Source organism: Eptatretus burgeri, unplaced genomic scaffold (genome assembly GCF_056783735.1).
Source record: "Eptatretus burgeri isolate ZD-2024b unplaced genomic scaffold, Ebu_testis_v1 Ebu_testis_scaffold_848, whole genome shotgun sequence".
Taxonomy (NCBI): domain Eukaryota; kingdom Metazoa; phylum Chordata; class Myxini; order Myxiniformes; family Myxinidae; genus Eptatretus; species Eptatretus burgeri.
Genome location: NW_028222797.1, coordinates 1 through 25240, shown reverse-complemented (window position 1 = coordinate 25240; position 25240 = coordinate 1). Strand labels below are relative to the sequence as shown.

Genomic DNA, 25240 nt, shown 5'->3' with positions numbered 1-25240 from the left:
TGATAGAGATGTTTAGGATAATGAAAGGTGGAGATGAAGTAAGTGCAGATGAATTACTCAACAGAGTAGACAGTGATAGGACCAGGAGTTATAGCCTGAATGTAAAGAAGAGGAGAGTTAAGACGTCGTGATGTCCTGTAAGACAGGGGTCTACGACTCAGAGTAGTGAATGCATGGACTGGTCTCCCTGGAAAGGTCGTAGAAGCAGAAACAGGAGAGAAGTTTAAATTTGGATAAGACAGGTGCCTGAAAGTTATTGAGATAGAGGGGTGTGGGGATGTTGGCAGGACTTTGAGGTCGCTTGAGCATTGATGGGTGATTATGTGCATGTGTTTGGAGTACTGTTGGTGGGGGTCTCATCAACAGGTGTTGGGTGGTTTATGTGTTTTTTACCCAAGCCCATGCCCCTGAGATGAAGACTTCACTTCTTCAGGAATCGGTCTCTTCGGAGAATCCTTGGCTATCGCTGGTCAGACTTTGTTTAACAATCGGTTGTGGAGAGAGACTTGTATGAGATTTATTTCCTGGATAATCTGTGAGCGTTAGCCGTGACTATATGGACACATGGCTCGATTTCCTCCTCCAACGAAGGTTATGTTCTCACCCGTCTGTCTGTGACTGTGATATCTCAGAAACTCAAGGATGGATTCCGACGAAAGCTGACAGACAGTTTGGGTGTGTGACCATGAAATATTCATGAGATTCTCGTGACGATTCAGTTCTGGATTTGATTTTTTTATTTTCTCAAGTGATTTTTCATCATCGAGTGGTCGGGCCAAAATGGAATGCATCACGATATTTCCAAAAGTTGTGGAAGGGACATGAATAAAATTGGTGGATGAGTCAGGTTCGTGCCAAGAACAAGTTGATTAGATTTTGATTAAGGTCTGGATCCAGATCCAGCCTGTCAGTGCGATACAAAACGTAAACTGTTCAGTCTGACAGGTATGCACTCCTCCAAGTGCCATTCTCATCGAAGTATAATCCATGTCATGATGTCCACCTTACCTTCTCAATTTGTTTTTCTCCAGCCTGAAAATGTACTTTACAGTCGCCATCATGAGGTGAAGCTGATAGATTTTGGCCTGGCAACGACCTTCACTCCAGGGCAGAAGGTCTCTGCATTCTCTGGGACATTGGCATACATGGCTCCTGAGGTTTATGAATTTAAGGAGTATGAAGGACCAAATGCTGACATCTGGTCACTTGGGATCACACTCAAGCACCTGTTGAAGGGTTTAGAGGTGAGAAATGGAACTCATAGTTTCACTACTTTGTCAAAGCTTTCGTTGTTATTGTCTTGATTGTTGTGTTCGAAGTTTTCTTTTTCACTGTAACCAATCAGAATTGTTTTTTTTCAAACAACATACCAGCATGAAAAACTCTGATAACCAATTTGATTGACTAGTTTGACATATTTGACAATGGTGGATTCCTATGTGCCATCATAGATACTGTGGATGGGAATAGGTGGGTTGTAGGGGCGGGTAGGCTTTGGGAGAGGGTGGAAATGTTCTGCAGTTTGATAAATACAGTCCATGTCCCCAGAATAGTTTGATGTTTCGTGTTAACCACACCATGAGCAAATGAAGCAGGAAGCCAAGATCATGAAGAGCAGGGTCTATTTTAATGTTGTTAAATTCCCACTGGACTCACCCTCCCCAAGATGAAGGTTGACAAGCTACAGCCCTCATGTGACCATCATCAACCTCGTCCCCCTTTCATCCTCTCCCCGTTTTCGCTTTCTGCGATGTCCCAAGGTGTACGAGGTCCGTCTAAAAAGTAATGGGACTGAGCCTGCTATGTGCTCCACTTACACACTTGAATGAACGAGTTGCGTCACAGTCTTTCACAACATTCCAGCAATATATATGATTGGTGATGGTTGACTGCGCTCATTGTGTAATGTTTTTACAGGTCGTGCTTCACACGTTGTCTCGTCTGAGTCGTCGCGTTATGAGTCGTGAGCAGAGAGCCAATCTGAAGTTTCTTGCCAAGCTTGGCAAAACACATTCCGAATCCTTCGCATTGCTGCAGCAACTCTAAGGGGAAGAAACGATGCCAAGGACACGTGCATTTGAATGGCACAAGAAGTTCAAAGAGGGATGGGGGGAGGTTGAAGACGATCCACGGTCTGGAAGACCTTCAACGAGCAGAACGGCGGACAACATCGAGCGTGTGAAGCAGATAGTGCTTGGTGTTTACATTTGATTTCGTCTCATGCCACAGAGCCACCACTTTTGTCTTCTACTTCACTGATAATGGCAAAGTTGAGCTCCGGGGCTGGAAATCCCAGGGAACAAATACCATGATAACTCCACCAAACCCTGAAATGGAAAACGGTATGGCTCAAAAAACAGAGAAATGGGAAGAAATCAAAGTTGTATCAATCTTTTTGGAACCACCTGTACGTGTCGATACAAGTGGATGATTTGTGATACTGATAACTACCGGGTGGATCTACACAATACACATTTACGTAGAGAGAATTGTGGTTTTTTTTCCCCTCACTCTGAACATGCTCCCCTGCTGGTTTGAAAATGTTTTCTTGCATTTCCATTTGTTCTGAGGAATCCTATGGGATGCATCATGATGTTGTTTTTACCAGTCGGGCCAATTCTATTGATGGACAGAAACACAGACAGACAGACTGATCGAAGTACAACTTTATATGTAAGAGAAATGCATTACATTTTGATGACCGTTTCAGATTTTTGTAAGAAATGGATTTGTTTCCTCCACAGGAAGTACCAGAAAACACAAACATCTGCAGTGATGACTGTGAATCTCTTCTCAAGGGAATGATCTGCATCGATCCTGCAAGAAGACTCACCATGAAGGTAAGAGGTCCAAACTGTTTTCATCGATTTGGGTTTCTTGATGAAGTATATTTCACTGTACCTTGTGGCACCTCATCTACAGCAATGGGCTATTTCCTGGTGGAGTGCACATTTACATGTCACATGTCAGTTATTATGTATGTTTTCCAGGAGATCATGAGACATGCTTGGGTCAAACAGCCTCCATGTACTACTCTGGAAAGTCAAAGTTTGGAAGGTACTGCAGCCATCTTTTGCATCTGCTTTTATTTTAAGTCAACATACGGACATCATGATTTATTCCGTTGGATCCATCTTGTGAATCATTGCCTTCCATTTCACATCAGTTGTGAATAGGCTTGTATTCCACAGCTCCTGTGATCTCTTTATCCTTGTTGGCTTCAACACCGAAGGTGGAAGGGAGGTTATGTTTTCACCCCTGTCTGTATGTCTTGTTTCTTTTTCTGTCTGCCTGTGTGTTTGTGTGCAGTATATCTCAAACAGTTGTGGATATATCCGGATGAAATTTGTTGGACATGTTGCGTGTGTGACGAGGATGAACTGATTAGATTTTGGTGAAGATCCGAGTCCGGATCCGCCAACTTGAAATTTTTTTTTCGGTGATTCTTCACCATTGAGAGATTGGGCCAAAAATGATATATAACACGATTTATCAAAAAGTTGTGGACGGATTCAGACGAAACTTGGTGGATACTGTACGTTGGGTGTGTGACAAGAAATAATTCATTAAATTTTTGAGAAGTTCCGAATCCGGATCCGATAACTTTTTTGATAACTCCTTCACCGTTAAGAGACAGGGCAAAACCGATATCACGATTTCTGAAAAAGTTGTGGACGGATTCGGATAAAACTTGGACAGATTGGGTGTGTTACAAGGACAAATTGATTAGATTTTGGTGAAGATCCGAATCCAGATCTGGATACGAGAATTGTTGAATTTTTAAAAGTGATTCTTCACCATTGAGAGATGGGGCCAAAAACGATAAACAGGATCGCATATTTACCTTCACCTCCGAAGGTGAAGGGGGTCATGTTTTCACCCCTGTCTGTCTGTCTGTTTGTTTGATTGTCTGTCTGTCTGTTTGGCTGGCTGTCTGCAGGATATCTCATAAAGTTGCGGACGGATCTGGATTAAATTTTGTGGGCGGCTTGAGTGTGTGACGAGGAAAAATTTGATAGATTTTGGTGAAGATCCAAATCCGGATCTGGATACGAGAATTTTTTAATTTTGAAAGTGATTCTTCACCATTGATAGCGCCAAAAATGATATATAGCATATTCCAAAAATGTATTGGGCCCGATGTGTTCTCGTGGATCAGACATGACGTGGCAGAGTTATGTGCTCCACCGAGTGCTTTTCACGTTCAAAAATGTATTGGGCCTGAAATATTCTCATGGAGCAGGCATTGCGGGGAGGAGGTATGTGCTCCACTAAGTGTCCTTCTCGTTCCAGCTGTGCCCATTTTATTCTGTATTTTCGTTTGTTTTGTTGATGACATCACATATTTTGTTCGACCTGTGCATGTCATGATGCCTGGCACAAGGCAAGCCCATTACTCTTCTCAGCTCTGTCATTCATCCTCTTTATTCTTCACATTCTCACACCTCTTTGTTGTGAAAATCTCTCTCTCAAGATCTCTCAATCACTCACTCTCACTCTCTCACTCACTCACTCCCTCACTCTCTCACTCACTCACTCACTCACTCAATCACTCTCTCACTCTCTGACTCTCTCACTCTCTGAATCTCTCACTCTCTCACTTTCTCAATCACTCTCTCAATCACTTTCTCACTCTCTCACTTTCTCTCACTCTCTCTCTCTCTCTCTCTCTCTCTCTCTCTCTCTCTCTCTCTCTCTCTCTCTCTCTCTCTCTCTCTCTCTCTCTCTCTCTCTCTCTTTCTTACTCTCTTTTCTTCTCTCTCTGTCCCACTCTGAAACTTATTATCAAAAAACCCCTTTCTTGGAATTAATGTTTGAATACGAGATGGTTCTTTGTCGTGAAGAAGCCAGGACCTGCATGATCCTTCCACACCTGGAAGAAGCTCGAACTTCCCCAAACTCACGATATTTCCACAGGCTATAAAATGGAACTACAAAATGAGCGGCCTCGGGGTCGGGTGTGACTGTCAAGCCGCTTCCCGATGATCTTGGAAGTGAGAGACCGAATCGAGTTGTTCTACAGCGGTACCCTGGCCATCTGTTGCAGAACAAGAGTCGCTCGTTTGTGTCCTCGTGGTACCAGACTAATGAATGGCTGGAATACAGTGTGCAGACAGATGCAGCATTCTGCTATCCATGTAGGAAGTTTAACACCGCACGTGGCCCAGTGGACTCCACTTTCACAGTGCGAGGCTCCCGGAATTGGAAACATGCCGTTTAGAAAGGCAGGGGGTTTCACAAACACGCAACTTCAAAGGAACATTTAACTTGTGTTTTGAGGTGAAAGGAGAATGAGAGGCGCATCGATTGTGGTGAGGAGATTTCCACACTCCTCAATGCTGACCGGCTAAATAGAAACCGGTACTATGTGTCTGCTCTTATAGATGTTGTGGGATTTCTCGCCGAAAATCAGATACCTTTTAGAGGGAGCCTTGATAATTTTGAGGATATGTCAGACGGGCACAGTGGGCTCTTCCTCTCGCTTTTAAACGACACACTCAAAAAGACACCGAGCGAGCCGAATTATAAAGCATATCCCATGATTCTGGGCTGCCCTACACCCTCTCATAGCGCGGCCCATTGCAGAGCTCCCGTCCTCAAGCGATCCTCCAACCGAAGCCTCCGAGTCGCCGGATTACAGGCACACGCCACTACGCCCGGTCACTGAATGTGAGAACATATCAATCATCATTCGCTTTGTATCGGCATCAAATGAAGCAACAGAGCGTTTACTCACAAGAGCTACATCCAACGCTGGAGATGCAAAAACATTGACAGACCTAATAATTGCAGAGCTGATAAAAACAGGACTTGACACGTCAAAATATTAAGTCAGGTGTACGACGGGGCTTCGGTAATGGCTGGGAAGCACGGTGGGGTGCAAAAGTTGTTGCAAGAGATATTGGAAAGAGAAATCCCCTATGTGCACTGCTTAAATCACCAACTCCATCTGGTAGTCATCCACGCACTGGCAGCAGAGAAAGCTGTCACTGATTTCCTCGAGGTTTGTTGTTGCCTGTACAAATTCTTCAGAAAGCCCACTGTTGCTGCACAGTATAAAGGTGAGCGGTTAAAACGACTTCTTGATCAAAGGTGGACGGGACATTTAGCCACCGTGTCTGTGACCATAGGATCTTTTAAGGATATCACATCCTTACTGTCGGAGATTGATGCAGAGGGTGCCTACGGTGTAGAGATGAGGATGGAGGCTATTGGGCTTTTGCGGGAAGTCTCTGGGCCTGCCTTCATGTTCATTGCTATCTTTGTACAAAAACTGCTGATGCTGTAAGATGGCCCGAACAGATTCTTGCAGGCAGAGGTCATGGACTTGCTAACGGGGTTGGAACTGGTGGCGAGTGCTACAGAGTGCGTGAAGAAACTCCGCTCTGAGGATGAGTTCACTGATCTGTGGAACAAGGCCAATGATGCTCGCACTTCTACACCTGCACCACCAAAACGGAGACGCACAATGCATAAGAACTTGGAACAGTTTGTTGTTTTGGAGACTACAGGACAAAACAACGACAATGACAAGACGGAACTGCAGAGGGTTTTTTACAGCGCAATTGACACTGTGCTTGGCGAGATCGCTCAGCGCTTCAGTGAGCGCAACACACAACTCGCCCGTTCACTCGCTGCCTTGAATCCTGAAAATGGCACGTTTTTGGATCCCCACTTGCTCCAGCACATCATGACATTAACAAAGTCAACCATCAGTGAAACAGAGTGTGTGGTTGCAAAGCAGTTTATTCGCTCACAGACAGAAAAGCAGCCAAACGAGAGATGGACAACACAAAAACTCCTCTCAACATACCACAAAACGCTGGAAGCCATGCCAAGTGTCGTGACTGCTATGAGACTTGGACTAACATTTGGTGCGTCCACTGCCATGTGTGAAAACTCATTCTCAACATTGAGGAATGTCTTCACTGACCATCGACGGTCCATGCGCCATGCACGCAAGGCACAACTGGTACAGCTGGCCTTCGAGAGAGACCTCACACGTAAATGCCTGAATGAATGGAAGGAGAAGGTCCTCACAAGATTCCACACCAAGACGCATCGCTTGCAGCTCTTCTGACAGTGAGTGCAGCGGTATAAAAACTATACGAGGAGTTCAGATTGTGTGTGTGACTGCTGGCGATGCGTGTGTGGTTGTGGTTGCAGTGTGGTTGTGGTCAGCACCCGCCGTGGTCAGCTGCTTTGTACTTCTGATGTTTAAGTTAAATGTTGTGTTTGGTGCTTTGCATATCCCATATCTAGTGCTTTGTGCATAACCTTACCTCTGTGTAATTGACTGCTTTGAATGCGGACCTTGTGGTATCTTCAGGCTGGTCGTATTTGCTGTTGATAGTTTAACATAATGATCGCAGGTCATAGCCGACTGTATCTTATTTCAAAGTGCACTGATTCTGGTGCCAACCCTGCCCGTTTAGTCATTGTATCTCTGGTGTATTAATTTTCTAATGCCAATTCTTGACAACACCTTGTATAAGTGAACCTGAATTGGTGCCAATTGTCTAATCATTGAATATCTGCATTGTGAATGTGCCAGTTTGTTGTGGCTCTCCTGAATTCTAATAATTTTAGGCCAAAAACATCGGAACATATTAAATCTAGCTGAGATCAATTTGGTTCGTATGCGACGGCAACCTCAGTATAGATGTGTCAATGCTGCATGAATACAATAGTATACCGGGTTATCAAAAATATTAAATATAATAATTGTATCCCCCATCCAGTTCATATTCCCCTTAATACTGAGCCCTGGCTACGGGCCTGTTCTTATTATGATTATTTTGGCTGCTTCCCTTCGGGTCGCCACAGCGGATCCTCCGTCTCCATTTTGCTCTGTCCTCTCCATCTTCTATAATCACACCAACCACCCGCATGTCCACGCTCACCACATCCATAAACCTCCTCTTTGGCCATCCTCTTCTCCTCCTCCCTGGCGGCTCCATTCTCAGCATCCTTCTCCCGATATACCCCGCACCCCTCCTGTGCACAGTTCCAAACCATCTCAATCTCGCCTCTCTCACTTTGTCTCCAAACCGTCCTACCTGCGTTGTCCCTCTAATATTCTCATTTCTAATCCTGTCCATCCTCGTCACTCCCAATGAGAATAGCAGCATCTTTCACTGTGCCACCTCCAGCTCCGCCTCCTCTCTTTTTTTCAGCGCCACCTCCTCCAAACCATACAACATAGCTGGTCTCACGACCGTCTTGTATACTTTCCCTTTCACTCTTGCAGATACCCTCCTATCACAAATCACTCCTGAAACTATTCTCCACCCACTCCTTCCTGCCTGCACTCTCTTCTTCACTTCTCTTCCACACTCTCCGTTCCTTTGGACAGTTGATCCCAAGTATTTAAATCCATCCACCTTCACCACCTCAACTTCTTGCAACCGCAACATTCCGACACCCTCCCTCTCATTTACGCACACGTACTCCGTCTTACTCCTACTGACTTTCATTCCCCTTCCCTCCAGTGCGTACCTCCACCTCTCTCGGCTTGCCTCAGCCTGCTCTCTACTCTCAATGCAGATCACGATGTCGTCCGCGAACATCATAGTCCATGGAGACTCCTGTCTGATCTCGTCCGTCAACCTGTCCATCACCAGTGCAAACAGGAAAGGGCTCAGAGCCGATCCTTGACGCAATCCCTCCTCTGCCTTAAACTGGTCCATCATTCCATATCGCACACCTCACCGCTGTCACACTGTCATCATACATATCCTGCCCCACCCTCACATACTTCTCCACCACTCCCGACTTCCTCGTACAATACCACAACTCCTCTCTTGGCACCCTGTCACAAGCTTTCTTTAAATCCACAAACACACAATGCAACTCCTTCTGGCCTTCCCTATACTTCTCCATCAACACTCTCAAAGCAAACATTGCATCAGTGGTGCTCTTTCCTGAAATAAAACCATATTGCTGCTCACAAGTCATCACCTCTCCTCTCAACGTCACTTCCACTACTATTTCCCATAACTTCATGGTGAGGCTTATCAACTTTATACCTCTGTAGTTACCACAGCTCTGCACATCACCCTTATTCTTAAAAATCATTCCCAGTGCACTTAATCTCCACTCCTCAGGCATCCTCTCACTTTCCTAGATTTTGTTAAACAATCTGGTTAAAAACTCCACTGCCATCTCTCCGAAACATTTCCATGCCTCCTCTTAACAGAATACACTTCCCAACAGGAACTTCTAAATAATTTGATTAATTAAGCGATTAATATTTGTTTGGAAAGTACACCACCGGTCAAAAGTTGTGGAGCACCCCATTTTTTCCAGTTTTCATTGAAATTTAATGTTTCATTGCCTCTGAAATTAAAGCAGAGAACAAATAAACAATTGCAGATAAAAAGAAATCATGGAATCGTTTTGTTGAACAAACTTTAATCTAAATTTTTGACTCATCAAAGTAGCCACCTTTTGTAGATAGAACAGTCGAACATACTCGTGGCATTCTTTCAACAATGGAAATCAAATATTGTTCGGAAAGTTCTTCCCAACACTATTGCAGAATTCCCACAAATGTGTTGCACTTGTAGGTTGCTTTGCTTTCACCCTTCTATCAGGTTCTTCCCAAACCAGCTCGATGGGTTTAAGTCTGGAGACTGTGCTGGCCATTCCCTGATTTGAAGCCTTCCGTCTTGTTCTTTTCTTATAAGGTCGTTCTGACACAGCCCGGAGGTATGTTTTGGGTCGTTATCTTGCTGTAGGATAAACCCCTGACCAACGAGGCGTCGACCTGAGGGTATTGCACCGCACTGCAAAATGCTGTGGTAGCCCTTTGGTTCAGGGTGCCAGTCACTCTGTGGAAGTCGCCCACTCTGGATCGAGCAAAAGAGGCCCAGATTATCGCGCTTCCTCCTCCATGTTTAACAGTTGGTGTCACACACTGAGGAACCATCCTTTCACCGACTCAACGGCGTACAAAACCCTGCGTGATGAACCGAAGATTTCAAATTTTGATTCTTCGGTCCAGAAGACCTTCTTTCAGTTTTCAGTAGTCCACTGGTGGTGCTTCATGGTGCAGGCAAACCTCTTTTTCTTATTTTGCCATCTTTGCAAGAGCTTTCTTCCTGCCACTGACCTGTCAAGCCTGCACTAGAAGGCTTCTCTTCACAGTTGAAACTGAGACTTCCTTACTTCGACCAGTGTTAAGCTGTGCTTGAAGCTGCTGTCCTGTGAGCCACCAATCACGCAAGCTGTTGACTCTCAGAAACTTGTCTTATGATTGTGTTGTGGCTTTGGGTCTACCAGACCTCTTCCTGTCAGATTTTCCTCCAGTTTCCAAGTTCCTTGTGATGGTGTAGGACACAACTCACTGACACCTTGGCTTCCTTTGCAATTTCTGTGAAGGAAAGATCAACACTTTTAAGGGTTATAATGGTCTGTCTGTCTTCCTTTGTTAATTGTCTTTTTGTCACCTTTATGAGAGTAATATACGACTTCCTGCAGTGCAATATTGTCCAAATAATGCTTATGAGGGTGCAGCAACACAGTCTGTTCCAACACTGCTTTTACACAGACAGAGGGTTTGTAACTCATCAACAAAAGTTGGGACACCTGTAGGAATTGTTTGCATCAACTTTCACGGCTTAATTTACTTCCATTGCTGCAGAACAGCTGCAGTCGCCAACTCATTACTTGTTCCCTGAAAAGGGTCTATTTTAACAACTCTGAAATCTGCATTGTTTTTCAGTTTTTGGTCACCTAAACTTTTATTTTTTAACCTCTGGCGGCTTACCGCTTAGCTTTGTACCATTTCAGGTTATTCATTGGACATGAACTGCTTAAATTTCAGTAAAAATTGAAAAATGGGGTGTTCTTAAACTTTTGAGCGGAAGTGCACATCAAAACCCAAAATACAGTGGTAACTAGAATGGGACTTGGTGGAGCACATACCTCCATCAGGCTGAAGAGTTTACGTTTGGTAACCCACAAATGGGACAGATCTGCATCTGGATATGAACCAAAATTTAATTGGCTTGGTCTTGTCACCGACCCCACTCATCCACCCAGTTTTGTCATAATCCGTCCACAGCCTTTTGAAATATCGTGCTCCATATAGTTTTTGACCGCATCTCTCACGGTGATGTATCACTCAAAAAATTGTCGTATCAGGAATCAGATCTTCAACAAATTCTCACAAATTCGTCCTTTTCACACACCCAACCTGTCCACCAAATTTCACCCGAATTTGTCCACAACTTGAGATATCCTCACAGACAGATAAGCAAACAGACAGACAGAGACGAAGATGAAAACATAACCTCAGTCCACCTTTCGTGGCAGAGGTAATGAAGGTTGTGTTTGGTTTCCCTTTTTACCCCTGGACCTCAACATGGATCAGTCTCCACTCCATTGCAACTATCTCTGTCACAGGAAAGGAGCTCGATCACATCGAGCAATGTACCGAGTGGAAACCTTTCTTTCCACAGACATTCTCAACTCACTCATTTTCATCCCAATCTGGGTTCGTGTTTGGGATGTGGTTCTCATCATCATTTCAATGAATTTATCTTGCCCCTTGTCCTCCATGATGTCTCCTCCAGCCAACATAAAGTATCTGTGGTTTTGTTCTCTCCCATAATAGCCTTCTTTTTGTGTTTTGTACAACAACAACAACAATTTGTGACACACTGGGATGTTATTAACTTCAATGGACAAGGTGGCCTGAAAGATGCTTTATCCCTCCCCAGGAAAGCATTCATTCTTAAACTCTTAATATCCAGGTTTTATTGTGCACTCCTCACAATCAGTAAATGGTATTCATAGAATACTTGCCCTGCACAGTTTTGAGAAGAACTTGGTGCAAGCCAACTCTTCTTGTGGCAAGTATGTCGTTTAAAAATAAATTAAATTCAAAATAATGGAACACCAAATAAAATTAGTTCTGTGTTTGAGTCATCAGAAGAAACCAAACAAGCAAAAAGCAGAGATGAAGTCATCATGAGGAACCTGTAGAGGACTCGGGTTTCAACTGCTACTCCTCTTCCCCAAACCCATGCAGGCTCAGCCAAGTGAGCCTCATTCAAAAAGAACGGAGATTCAAAAAATTAAATAACTTTGGCTGCCAGACCATGCATCCGATCAGGTTGAAATTTGAAACGTATATTCCTCATCACTGTTCGATCATAATTTTGAAGCTTCACGTCGATTGATGCAGCAGTTAAAGAGAGAATTTAATTTTTTTTTTCCTTAAATCCAATATGGATGCCACACCATATGACTGATGATGTCACAATTATCATTAAAACATTCTACATCGGTAATCACACCTTTGGTGAAAATTCCGTATCAATCTGACAAGCGGTTCGAGAGAAAAGGGAATAACAAAATGCAGTCATGTACGTATGGGACCGATCGCTAAACCCCACTTTCGCTTCATGAGCGCGGGATAATAAATGTCATTGTAATTCATCATCAAGTCCTATTTGATATCTTGTGAAGCATTTGTAAAGTCAATGAGAATGAATGCTTTACTGAGGAGGGGTAAGGTGACTTTCAGGCCAGCCTGTAGATTCCTCTTCGACCCACTCCGGCTGTGTTTGTCATGTGCATTTTTAACTGCAAGGAGGCGAGCAACCAAGGGGTCAGAACACTCACCTCGAACAAAAGTGTTGCAGTGAAGCCCCATTGCAGGTTTCCTTTTCATACATAATTGTTTTCATAACATTCATACTTTTTATTGGTTTATGTGTGAAGTCTTGATCATGCCCACTGTGATTGTCTTCACTCTTCAGCATCATTCACTTCATTATTATCTTACTCCATCTCAACATGATTCAGAGATATGAGTCTGCAAACTTTGGATAAATTATGAATTTAATTTTCACCTCGTGTGGAACTTTCAAAACCAATGACATGTTTTCCTCCGTGCACATCATTAAAATTTAATACTTTTGCCATTAAGAATTGTGTTCAAAAGTCATAATTTGTCTTTGTTTTGTGTTTAAATCCTCTTTCCAGCACCCAGTCGGCAGCTGTCATTGCCATTGTAGTCCAGAAGTCTAAGGAGTTCACTGCTGTCCCATTCCATGGGGTAGGCCTGTGAGGAGGGCCTATTCAGCACCGTCGTAGCCTCAGGAGCCCTGTTCAGCACTGAAGACGCACCGGAGCCCATGCGGCACTGCTCCTTCGAGGTTTCAGGTGAGAGCTGTTGATGAAACTCATCAAGAGGCATTACAATACACAAGCAGATATCCATCAACGACGGGTATGGGGGACAGGACGGATCACAATACTCGGTTACGGTACTTCCTTTGGATGTTTTGTGCTACATTCAACAGCTCAGTTCATATTGGTGGCATGTCTGGGTGCCCATGGTAGCGTTTAAGACCGGTCGCTTTAGATTGTTGGCGTTGACACGTCGTGCCGGATGGAGTAACATGAACTATTTGACATCTTCTCATTTCTATATCACCTCCATCAAAAGATTAACAACATGGCAGGATAAAATTCGTAAATGCTGAGTTGAACAAACGTCCTGAACTCATGGACTGAGTAAAGTAAAGCACGTCGTCTGGGGACCCAGCCGTCGGTTTGCCGCCAAACGCTGCTGATTGTGACGTCATCAATTCTGTGGGGGCTGAGGCCTACAATCTCAAGAAAGACATCAAGTAAGTTCATATACAAGCCATTTATTCCAGTACAATAGAAGACACTTCCATGCATGGAAGGAAGACCCCAGCCTACCACATGGTTGCAAGCTGAAGTCTTCGGTTACAGAGCTTTTCTGAGCATTTATATACAGTTTGAACCAAGATATCAGATGGAGCTTTGTTGACTTCAGACAAGCCAAATACAATGGTTTTGATTTGTTCAAACATACCTCATACAATTGTTTGTGTTTGTTATCTGATCCAAGGAGAGGTGTGTGGGGAGGGTAAGAGAAAGTATAATTGGTTGGAATTTGCCTTCCGGTCAGAAGAGAGGGGTGTGGGGGGTCGGCGAGGGGGGGGTGGGGGTGTTGTGGAATTTTGTTGTTAACTGACTCGATGTAAATCCTGTTACTCAAAATAATACACTGTCCACAACGAGAGTACATTACATCAGAGAACCTTTCTTAGCATGGTACCACGGAGTCCAAACCACTGAGTTGGTATACATACACAATGGTTTGCAATAAGCTTAGATTACATTTCCTGGCATTTTAATGCTTTTGTGGGAGTGGGGGGGGGGGGCTGATAAGCTTTGGCAAAAAGAACTCCAACTGCAATACGTGTCCACTTGGTGAAAGAATCATGGCAAAAGTTGCAGTGTTATCAACCAGGTCACCTTATTTAATATTAAGACATTCCTTTCTTCAACATTTCGGTCAAAAGACTCTTGGATAAAGGGAAGCATAACTGACAGCCAATTCGACTTATAGCATAAAACTTACATTTATAAAGCACCAGCAACAATTATAATTGAGAGTGCATGAATATAATTATTTTTTCCTTCCACAGTCCCCCCTTTTCCTTCTCAGAAAATTTGAATAATTATATTACACATGATCACCATACCCCGTTCCTGGAGGAGAAAAGATATCCGTTACACAAGTTCAATCAATAATGGCAGCGAGTGCTCATATCAGAAGAATGCTGGATGACAACCATTTCAATAGTGTCCCAGCCAGGTAAGTGAGTGTGTTTCCATTTCATTCATGGCCTGTTCATCAGCATGTGTCACAAATCGAAAAGACATGCCACCCGAAGTCAGAAGATAAGCAGGTCAGGGTGTAGATAGAGCAGCACCCAAGGGGAAACACAGTCGAGGCACTCTTTGAGCTGCAGATAAGGTAGATCTTGGCAGGTACGAGCTTGGGCCCGACACTGGGTTGAAGGAGACGAAAAGGACTCGAGAGGTGACCCAGAGATCCAGCCCCAGCAGAGTTTGGGCCTCGGAGCTGCAGTTTGTGCAATCAGGTTTGATTCACCAAGTGAGCTGTGTACGATGGATGCAGCCGTGATGGCTGCAGGAGCCCCACCTGCACCATTGAATACATGTTGCAGATGACTCGCCGTGTGGACCTTCAGGGCCTTCGTTGTGCATTGAAGCAACCACGGCAAGTTCACGATGTATTTGCTATGGTGACGTAAGGACTTTGCCTTGCTGTGGTTTGACTTGTCCAACCTTCTCTTCAGTGGGTTTTTCTTTTTTCGACATTACTCATCTTATCTCCTCAGGAACGGGGTAGTTTCATTATCACGTGTTGAATGCCCAATCACCCAAATCTGGATTCTCCCCATCATCCAATCTTTCGGTGGAAGTTCTTCCAAAGCGTCATTCGGTGAAATCGTACATTGCATGGTTCGACTGCTCTCAACACTCCGAAACAAACAAAATCAAGGTTAAGCCTTGTTTAAACACCATTCAGTAAACGTCATGGGCTCATGTATTTCAATCAGACTGACAAAGGTTCTTACAGAAGCATTTAACTTGCATTATATGTAATATCAAAATTTTATCCCTTTCCTTATTATATTTTCGCACCCAAACGACATGCAAAAATATACCGACATCTCGGTTGTATACTCAAAAACATTCATCTCATTTGCTATTTCCATGTGGAAAGGGCAACAGTCTTTATCAGGGTTCCAATTTGCAATCAATAATTCTTTTCACCATCCTTCAAAAATTCTTTCTTTTTACCAAAACTATTCCATCATCTGTACAATAATTATGAAAGTTAGCCACTTCTTTCAAGTCGATTTTGCACAGTGACCATTTTAACATCTGCAATCATTTTAACATTCATATCTGCTAAACAATTCACAGTTTCATACACAAGCAGTTCCAGAGTAACTGCCATTATTTATTTATTTATTTCCAGCCAACTTTGCACTTCCGAACTGATGAAAGATGGTCAAGTCAGTGTTAGAAATACCTCAACTTACGAAAGTAAACGTACAAGAGGCACCACTTAATCAAAAATTACACACCTGTGTAATGAAACAGAAGACAGATAACACAGGTAATATTTAAATTGGCTTGCAGCATCATTGCACTCTTTTCAATAATATTATTCTTATATTCTGACCGATTTAACATTCATTTCACATGGTCATGCCTTTGTACTCCGCACAATTCTGGTTTATCGTTTGTTTGTCTTTCTTCAAATTGTAGAGGCATTTTACTTAAATTACAGTCAGGTTAGTTCCAGCCACCAATCAGTGAGAGCAAGACAGTTACAATACATGGTACAATTCCTAATTCCATTTCATTGATTTCATAATTTTTGTTGGTTGAGCCACTCTTCCAGTCATTCTGCATTCTGGTTATGTAAATACCGTGCTGCTTTCCCTCATAACTTGATTTTCCCTTGCAGTTAACTTATGATTCCTGAAATGTAATGTTGACCAATCTGTCGATCAATTTAATAACACAGACCCTCCTTCAATATTATGTGAGTAGCTCAACTTCATATATTATCTTGATTCATTTCTCAGTAACTTTTCCCTATCCTCAATTAACAGATTAACAGGTCCATAGGTACAGTGATTGACAATATATTAATCAATAAATACAAGTTATCAATAACCTTACTGTGATATAACCAAACATTACTCTGTCACTTGAAGGCCCCAATACATTTACATAAGGATTTCTGGTGCGTGGCCGTTAATGCGTGGCCGTACGTGCAAAAAACAACTTTAAAACCGCGTGCCAGAAACAACAACCACACAGGCCGTTCCTTCGCTCTCGCATGCTCGTACGTACGTGGCCGTACGTGCAAAAAATAAAAACTTTCAAACAACCACACAGGCCGTTCCTTCGCTCTCGTAAACGACGACTCGATTGGGGCATTGTGTTATCTATAAATGCGCAAAAGAAATCGAGTAATTATTAGAATACAGGAAGTCCTCACTATCTGGAAGTCGTGCCTGTCCGTACGGAATGTTCACATGCATTCCACGAATTATCGCTTGCATTGGAGTAACAACTGCTGTGAGCTTACACACACAGAGTGAATTAAAAACAAGTTTCCCTCCCTGTCTTTGCTCGCCATGACATTCGCTGCCATTGACCATTGCCACTCCTACGCCACGGTGAGGCGACAGGGTCGGATTTGTAGGAGACCTGAAAGTACTTCTTCAAAAGGATTGTTGAGAAAGTGGTTGGGGGGGGGGGTTCCAAACGGTACTATCAGAGAGACATAGTGAGAGTGTGAAATTTGCCCAGATTGAAAAACATGTTCCACGTGTCGGACCAGTTTGTGGACCATTTAAATTTGGTTCAGGAGAACACAGTTCAAGCCGATGAAACCTTTGCCGCCCCTGTGTGAAGTGGGGCCATCGCCGTAAAATACAAAACACACAGGAAATGGCGCTTTGTGTTGCGGCGCAGCTTTGATGGTCATGTTTAACCCTCAACCAGTTAAAGATCCCCGGGGGGTTAAACACGGCAAGTAAGCCTTGGTTTTATTTGCTGTCTCTCTCTTTCTCTTTCCTCCTGCCCGCTCCTCTCTCCCTCCCCCTCAATCTCTCGGCCCCTCTCTTAGTATACCTTCAGAGAAGTGACGAGTGGCGTTTGCTTGTCATGAGAACATGGAGAAGACAAATTAATAATTGGGTCAAAAGGTCAAAGTTATTGTAAAGCATATTGAATAAGAAGTCAGAACATAAAGTAGATGGGCTTTACATTTTCAGATGCTTTTTACCTCCACCAACCGAAGGTGAAGTTTACACCCTCTCTGTCTGTTTATTGGGTTGCCAAAACAGGTGACCCTTATTGTCAGTAATTCTGTCTGTTTGTTTGGATGTTTGTTCGTTTGTCATCAGCATAATTGGTAGTAAACATGGGCGGATTTTGACCAAACTCGGGTGGTAGGTACATCTTATGACCGAGTGCTTTGGAAATTGTGATGGTTGCTTGGGACGCTTTGGTTCCCTGGCAACAACCGAAAAACCTTCAAAATCGGGTACCGTTCACGCGAAATCAATTCCGAAAGTAATTATCCCACGTGGGGTTATGAAATTTGGCACGAATGATCTACAGGTGATGCTCCATCAAATATATTCCGGTTTTTGTGATATATGGAAAAATTACTCGCAGCACCTCCTACAATTAGGGTATGCGTGCAAATTGGCGAAAATTGAAGGCACCCTTGCGACCAGGTGAGTGCATCGATACGAATGAAACTTTGCAGGTTCATGGTACTCAATGAGTACTAAACTTTCCCTCAGGACATATTGACCGATTTCGCTTAGGTCAGGGGTCAAAGGTCAATTAGTGCAAAAATCGATAATATGCGCGAGCTGGAGGTGCCTTCGCGCCAAATGCTACTCCTCCAAGGGTTATGGTCGGATGGTCATGAAAATTCAAAATAATTGTCTGGAATACATTCTGCACAAACGGTCGAGCCGGCTTTTCGATTTTGATCTTTGTTCACCCACAGCACCCCTCGAACTTTGGGAATTTCTGATTTCAAACTGCATTTTCAGTACTTTTCATTCAAATGGATACCGAGTAGTTATCGGTAGATGGAACTGGATGATATTTGATATGCATAATCTTAAGGTGATTCCCGATCCGCTATATGGCATCCATTTTGCTCTCTATCTTATAGTTTCCATTCTTGGCGACCCATCGCCGCCTGCCGGCTTGTTTGTTTGTCTGTCTGTTTGTGTGCAGGATATCTCAAAAAGTTGAAGACGGATCTGGATTGAATTTGATGGGCAGGTTGAGTCGAAGGGCTTTGGGGCTTCTGGGGCATCTCATTAATTTGCATGTAAGTGAATGGGGGAAAATGGAAAATTGTATTGACTGACCAAAATCCTCCCAATTTTCCTCATTTTACTTTCCCTGATGTTCCTATACAGATAGGTTTATCCATTTCAATACTTTATTTGTTCAAATGAAGCGCACAAAAGTTCTCTGAAAACACCTCCGCTCTTTGAAAACTTGATTTATTAATTAATTTGGATGCTCGTTTGCAAGATGAAGCAAGTCTTATGTTTTGTCTGTTCCTGACATTTTCCAGAGTCTTTCCAAATACAGTATTATTCATTCATTTTTACAAGTACTTCTCAAAATATTTTGGAGCAAGTGTTCTCTTCTCTGTGTTAAAATCAACATACTTTTTCAACCAATGACTGTTTAAATTTCAAAATCCGATGAATTTTCTTGACTCAACCCAGCAGATACATATCGTCTTAAATTCCTTTGATGTAAAACATCATTCCGTTTATCCAATGATGTCGAAAGTAATTCTTCTGTTGGTTTGCCTTTTGTAAGAAATGATTGTTGATAACTGCTCAGCCATTCCTTCTTAAGACTTTATTTATCAGGCACATATGGAAGTTCTTTTTGTTTCTTACAGAGTTCTTCAGGATATTTTAAATGAACCTCAAAATAATATCCTACTTTAGCTTCATCGAATTGTTTTTGAGAGGAGATAACAATGTCCTGCAATGCCTTTTCAGAAATTTTCTCCTTAACCCATCTAAGATTTCCAGAAGGTAAAGATTGAGACAAAGCCCATCCATACAAATTGTTAGCATCAAAATACATCAAGTCAGAACTATCTTTTTTAACCTCACAGTTGGGAAGATATTTGTTGTTGGCTTTAGCATATCTCTTTGAACAGACTTGATATTCCACCTCTTTTTGCTTTCTGTATGATCCAAAGCATATCTATATCCCCGATTAATTCCAATGGTTGTTTTGTCATTTTAAACAAAGCACTCCAAGCCAATCCTGGACTGTGTAATTGTGAGCAGGGTCTAATCCATTGAGATTTTTATTATGACAGACTGTTCAAAAAGTCTCAAATACATCAGCCAATAAAAGAACATCAGTTTTTCAGATACAATTCATGATTTCCCCAAGGTTCTTTATATTAAACTTCTTCCAAACATTTTGTGCTTGTTGATTATCTTCATCAGTTATTTGACTTTTATTTCACTCATTATAAAAACTTTCCCTTGAGGGAAGTTGTGGTTTTTTTGAACCTCCCAAATGAGTTCACATTATCATAAGGATATATTCCCTTTTGTGATAGGAGATCAATCTCTTTTTGATTTGAGAAATGTGATTGGAGAATTAGAAAGTTCTTCATATTTAATACCAAGTTAGACAATGGACTTCACATCAACTTGAATGCATCAATAAATCTGATTTGAGTTATGCGAGATGCAGGGATTGTTTTTTGAATGAGATGTAATTCTGGTTTGTGTTGGAAATGGCTGAAATGTCTTCACTGGTTTTACTCAATTCATTTATATAAAAGATGTGTCATCGTGAGCATTGCTGTGAAGATACTGGAATAAAAGAGGGAATCTAGGGAATGGAATAATTGAGATGATAACTCTGATGAGCTGGACCTCCATATTTACTGATGAGATGACAATGGTCTCTTACCTTTTCGACCTTCACCAATTTTATCCTCACAAATATGACAAATATTGTTTTTTCCCAAATTTCCTTTTCTATTCCTTTGTTGAGGACATTGGTTTGTAGGTTTTTTTCCATGACTTGAGATAATTTAATGCAGTCTTTTTCCAGTCATTTCACAAACTATTGGGAGGCATCTTCTCCTCTGTAAAGTTCTAACTTGTTGTATTCATCAGCAACAGATGATTTGATATCACAACAGAAACCACAAGGAGTATGTTTTTGAGATTGATTTGTGAATAATTTATTTGGATTTGGAGAAACAGTGTCTATCTTTTTCAAGGATACTTTCAAAATCAGCATGTATCACAAACAGATGTGTTTTCGATTTGTAAAAATTTTTGTATGATACGTTTGAACCTGCTTTTGGTGAATTGATTCCGGTTGATTTATGATTACTACAACATCTGAAATCTTAATTTTATCATTCTTTTGTATTAACAGAGTTGATGCATCTCTTTCAAGAATATATTTTACATTTTATATTGTATCGTTGTGATTTGTATAATCCTGAGAAATTTTTGATGAAAGCATTATGTGATTTTTCCTTTGAAGTAAATTAGAGAAGGCCAATGTGTGTTTAACCATTCTTGTAGTTGTTTGAAAATTTTAATATCTGAACTTTGTTTCCTCTAATCCACATACATTAACAGATAGATTGTTCATTTTCTCAAATTTAGGAATATATCTCAATGACATTGGAAACTTTAAATCTTTAACCTTTCGTGTAATCTCATATTTTTATAATGAGATACTCTTTCAGGATTCTATTTCGGAGGATGGATGTGAGCACGAACAGACCATAGAATACATTTATTATCATTGTTTTGAATATTAGCAACTGCCTTTTAAAGCTTTATCTCTTTTGGTAAATATATGTATGAGGAAGCTTTGAGAGGATCTTATTTTCGGATGTGTACATCCACAAAGATTATTTTTTTTCAAAAACGAATCCACGACCTTCCACGTTGTCACAAACATTTTGTTCATATCTCAGAAGTTCATCATATACATTACAATCTATGAAATCTTGGAATGATGTGATAAAGTGAGGATTTGTTCTCATTTGGGAGTTTCTTCACTACCTTCTCTTGTCATTTTTATTTTTACTCCCATGTAAAATTTAAAAGCATTGATTTTGCTCAATGTATTTTTAAATTAGAATTTCAATTCTTGGTTTAACCAGAAGAATTGTCTCAATGGTTGATGTTGATGTTGGCACTCTAAAGCAAAATAATCTTTTTTTATGTCCTTCAAATGCTTCATCAATATTTTCAATAAAGTATCCAAGTATCCCCACTTCATTCTTCTTGTGTTTCTTTTTATGTTTGAAGATGTCCATTAAAATTTCCTTTGAGAATATCAATGACATGTATCACAATGCACACATTTTAAAGATATTCCTTCAACAGATCTTTTATGTTTTTGTGTTTGAAGGTGTCTTCTATCATTTAAAAAATAATATTAACATTACAGACATCACAATGAGTTGTATTCACCATATTTATGTGGCATAACTTGACTTAAAATAAAATTTTCTTGATGATAATCTTGTGGTTATTTATAAACACTTTTCTGTTTATACTAAAATTTTCTTGATGAAAATTCCCTTTAATATGAAGGTGAATCTTTGCTTTAAACCATTTTACCCACCAAATTTTTTACTTGATAAATACAATGTATCAAGACACATCAGACAAGTTTCAATCAATCTCTACATTTGTAAAAGATACTGAGAAATATGTTGAGGATGTAAAATTGAATAAAGATAAATATAACAACTCTTGGATAAGAACAATTATGGTTGATAATATGAATTCTTCAATTTCCTTCAGTGGAAGGGTTTTCAGTATATCTCAAAGAACATCAATTAAAAGACGTCCGAACAAAAGTTTCTCCTCTCCTTCTCGCAATATATTCAAAACTACAAAAAGCAATGAAACAAGTAAAAGTATCAAAAAAGAAAACCTTCATGGATGAAGCTTGAGAAAGAAAAGATAAGACCATCAGCAATAAGCTCAGAGAAATTTGTATTTTTTTCAACAACCCAAAATATGTAAATCTTGATGAAATAAAGGATGTTAATATATCATGCGAAATGTCATTTCTTTGACAAGTAGTTAAGGACCATTTTAAAATTACCTTTAACATAAAAAATGCAGTTGTTGAATCTGTTCATGAAAAAATTATGTGGATATCAATGGTAATATTGTTACGGTTGTGGAAATCCGCATTACACCATAAAGAGTCCTCAGGTGAGATATCTCGGTAAGTCCATGTGTTGTTAGCCCAAACCTGTTGTATAGAGGGAATGTGTGTGATTCATCCGGCTGCGACGCTTTGAGTTAGCCATTTTTCTTTCTCTGTTGTTATTTTTGACCATAAAGCCACCATCAACAACGCCCCCGAACAACTCCACCAAACCGCCACCACCTTCACCACCCAACCCCGCAAGCATCGCCTCACCCGCCATTCTCAAACGACGCCCGCCAACCACGAAACAACCACGTCCAACCCTCACCACAACAGCCACCACCATCTTCGCCACGACCTGTACTTATGAACACCGTCCACAACGGACCACGCGGCGATGATTTCCGCAGTTGACACCGTCCAGGAACGCACGCAGGATTGCCAGAACAAAAGCTCTTGCGGAGCCTGCGCGGACTTTTCCCGCCCGATTTTCCCGCCTGATCTTCCCCGCGCTTTGGAGTGGAGGAAGGGCGATGCAGGTCAAAGGTCAGAGGTCATGTAAGGGAAGGGTCTCATTTTGGGGAATAATTCCCTGGCCCCGAGCCAAAACTGATTCCCCCGGCCCCCGCACGGCACGGGGTGGAGGGAGAGCAAGAGGGCACGCCCCCTTCGAGCAGAAGCTCGAAGGGAGGTGGGGCCGAAAACGGGGCGGAGCAGAGGGCGGAGCCCGCTCGACAAAAAGGTGGAGAGAGGTCGAAAGAGAGAGAGAGCAGTTGGAATTGGAGTGGTCGTGAGTTCATCGTAAGGTCGTCCTTGGTGGTTCAGTGGTGGAATTCTCGCCTGCCACGCGGGAGGCGCGGACGTGAGACGCGGCAGAGCCGGCTGTGGGGCGTGAGCCTACGCGTCTGGACGAAGAGTGCCGGAGAGGGTTCGCCGGCCGCGAAGGAAATTGGAACCAGGCGCGACCACGCTGAGGCCGCGGCAGGGGGACTCGACGGCGCGCAGGGAAGTCACGACTTTCTTTTCTTTGGGGTTTTGTGTAAATGTGTGTGGGTGGCGCCAGTCCGACAAGTAGAACTGTAAGTGTTGTAAATAATTCCCCTTTTATTCGGTTGTAGCTCTGCGTCATATTGCATTTGCTTTTGTTGCATCTTGACTGTATGGCTGCATATACGTGCTTGTCTGTGTGTGTGTAAATAAAGTGCATTGCATGTTGAACTGTTTTCCCGCTTTGCTTCGTCTCCTTCCTTTTATTGAATCTCCATCTTTCATCACGTAAGGGATTGATAGTGGGTTTAAAACGCCCGGTAATTAATCGCAACCGTCAAGGCCGACGATAACTCCGCTCGGTTATCCCTGTAATACGGAACGAACCGCTTAAGCGGTTCGTGTCCGGAGTCGGCCTGTGGCGTGGTACGATCGCCCGGTCGACCACTCGCGCAGGTACTTAGGTCGGTCAAATTTGGCGAGCAACCCTATCCTGCGCGGGTGGGCAATTGGCACGATAGTGATGAGGTTAAACCCCCACCCGTGACTGGCTCTGGGCGGTAGTTCCCGGAGGGTCACGACTGAATTATCCGTCCGGTGGGCGACGTGTCGTGATTCGAGTTACGTGGCCGATCGCATGCCGGCGGGCGCGAATTCGCAACAATATTTTTCGACTCATTAAATACGAGTCATTAGTCAAGTGAAGATTTTGAAGATTGGGAGAGTGATGATAGTATCTCTGATGGAACAGAAGCAGTTATGATACTGAGAGTTTGTGTTCAAACGATAGTTATGAAAGTGGTTTCATCGATGATTCTGAAAGCACCAATGAAAGCACTGAAGATGAATTTTATTTGAAATGAAAATACAACATATAAATATGAATTGTATACCAGATATTCAGGCTCTTGAATTCCCTGATCATCCATATACAAATTTGAGAATTGTCCTGCATCAAAGTATCCACCTTCGTTTTGGTAAGGGGTCACGATTCATTGACCAAGCTGTGAAGTTTTCTGTTCTCAAAATTTTGTGCCGAGGGAATTGTTCAGGATCGTCGCTGAGCCTCGGACAGCTACCAACTCTAGTTTGTTTGCCATAATATTCCCAGGGATGCTTTTTAATATCTCTGTGAGGTTCTTTGTCATCGTTCCCGTTGCTCAAACTATCACTGGTAAAACTTTGGCATTCTTTCGCTTCCAGGTTCTTTTCAGATCATTCTTGAGGTCTCGATATTTGGTCATTTTCTTGATTTCTGCATTGTTTAGTTCAAAATCACTGGTTCGAACACCTCACTGAGTAATGCTTTCTCTCCTTTTTTTTGTACCCAAGTACAATATCTTGTCGCAATGCTTATTCGATTTTCACGCCCGATGGGATCATTAGGTCGATCATGAGCGGTACTTCCATATTTTCAGTCCATGCTTGTGGTTCCCGTTCCCGCAAGTTTTCTGGAAATGGTATATCAAAGTTTTTACAAATGTGCCAGGGGCTAACAATACAAACTCTTTTCTGTCTTTGTCTTTTCAGCTTGTGACAGTTTCGTTTTTAACATGTATATTCGGTCATTCAGCATAACGTATCACTCGTTTTGCTGACGTGACCTCCACCCCTCACCTGTCTCTTTTTTTTCCTCCTCCCCCCCTCCTCCAAC

The 25240-nt window shown here is 42.2% G+C and overlaps 1 protein-coding gene across 3 annotated transcripts; it reads left to right on the top strand.

Moving 5' to 3' along the window:
- The first annotated feature begins 94 nt into the window (after window positions 1-94).
- Window positions 95-21705, top strand: LOC147007048 (putative serine/threonine-protein kinase SIK1B). Of its 3 annotated transcripts, none has more exons than XM_085867603.1 (5): window positions 95-1244; window positions 2745-2840; window positions 2991-3057; window positions 12997-13176; window positions 18646-20674. In XM_085867603.1, exons 1-4 carry the CDS (start codon window positions 948-950, stop codon window positions 13026-13028), a joined length of 492 nt encoding a protein of 163 aa, XP_085723729.1. In that variant the 5' UTR covers window positions 95-947; the 3' UTR covers window positions 13029-13176; window positions 18646-20674. The 3 variants fall into 3 exon arrangements, 2 of the variants coding, with proteins under 2 accessions (XP_085723729.1, XP_085723728.1); XR_015054438.1 differs by lacking the exon at window positions 95-1244 and adding an exon at window positions 1556-2342; XM_085867602.1 differs by lacking the exons at window positions 95-1244; window positions 2745-2840; window positions 2991-3057 and adding exons at window positions 4809-7083; window positions 20851-21705 and having other exon boundaries at window positions 18646-18742.
- The last annotated feature ends 3535 nt before the right edge of the window (window positions 21706-25240 follow it).

Excerpts from the sequence above, each read along its gene's own strand:
- LOC147007048 (XM_085867602.1), top strand. The coding sequence starts at position 6,323 with ATGGACTTGCTAACGGGGTTGGAACTGGTGGCGAGTGCTACAGAGTGC.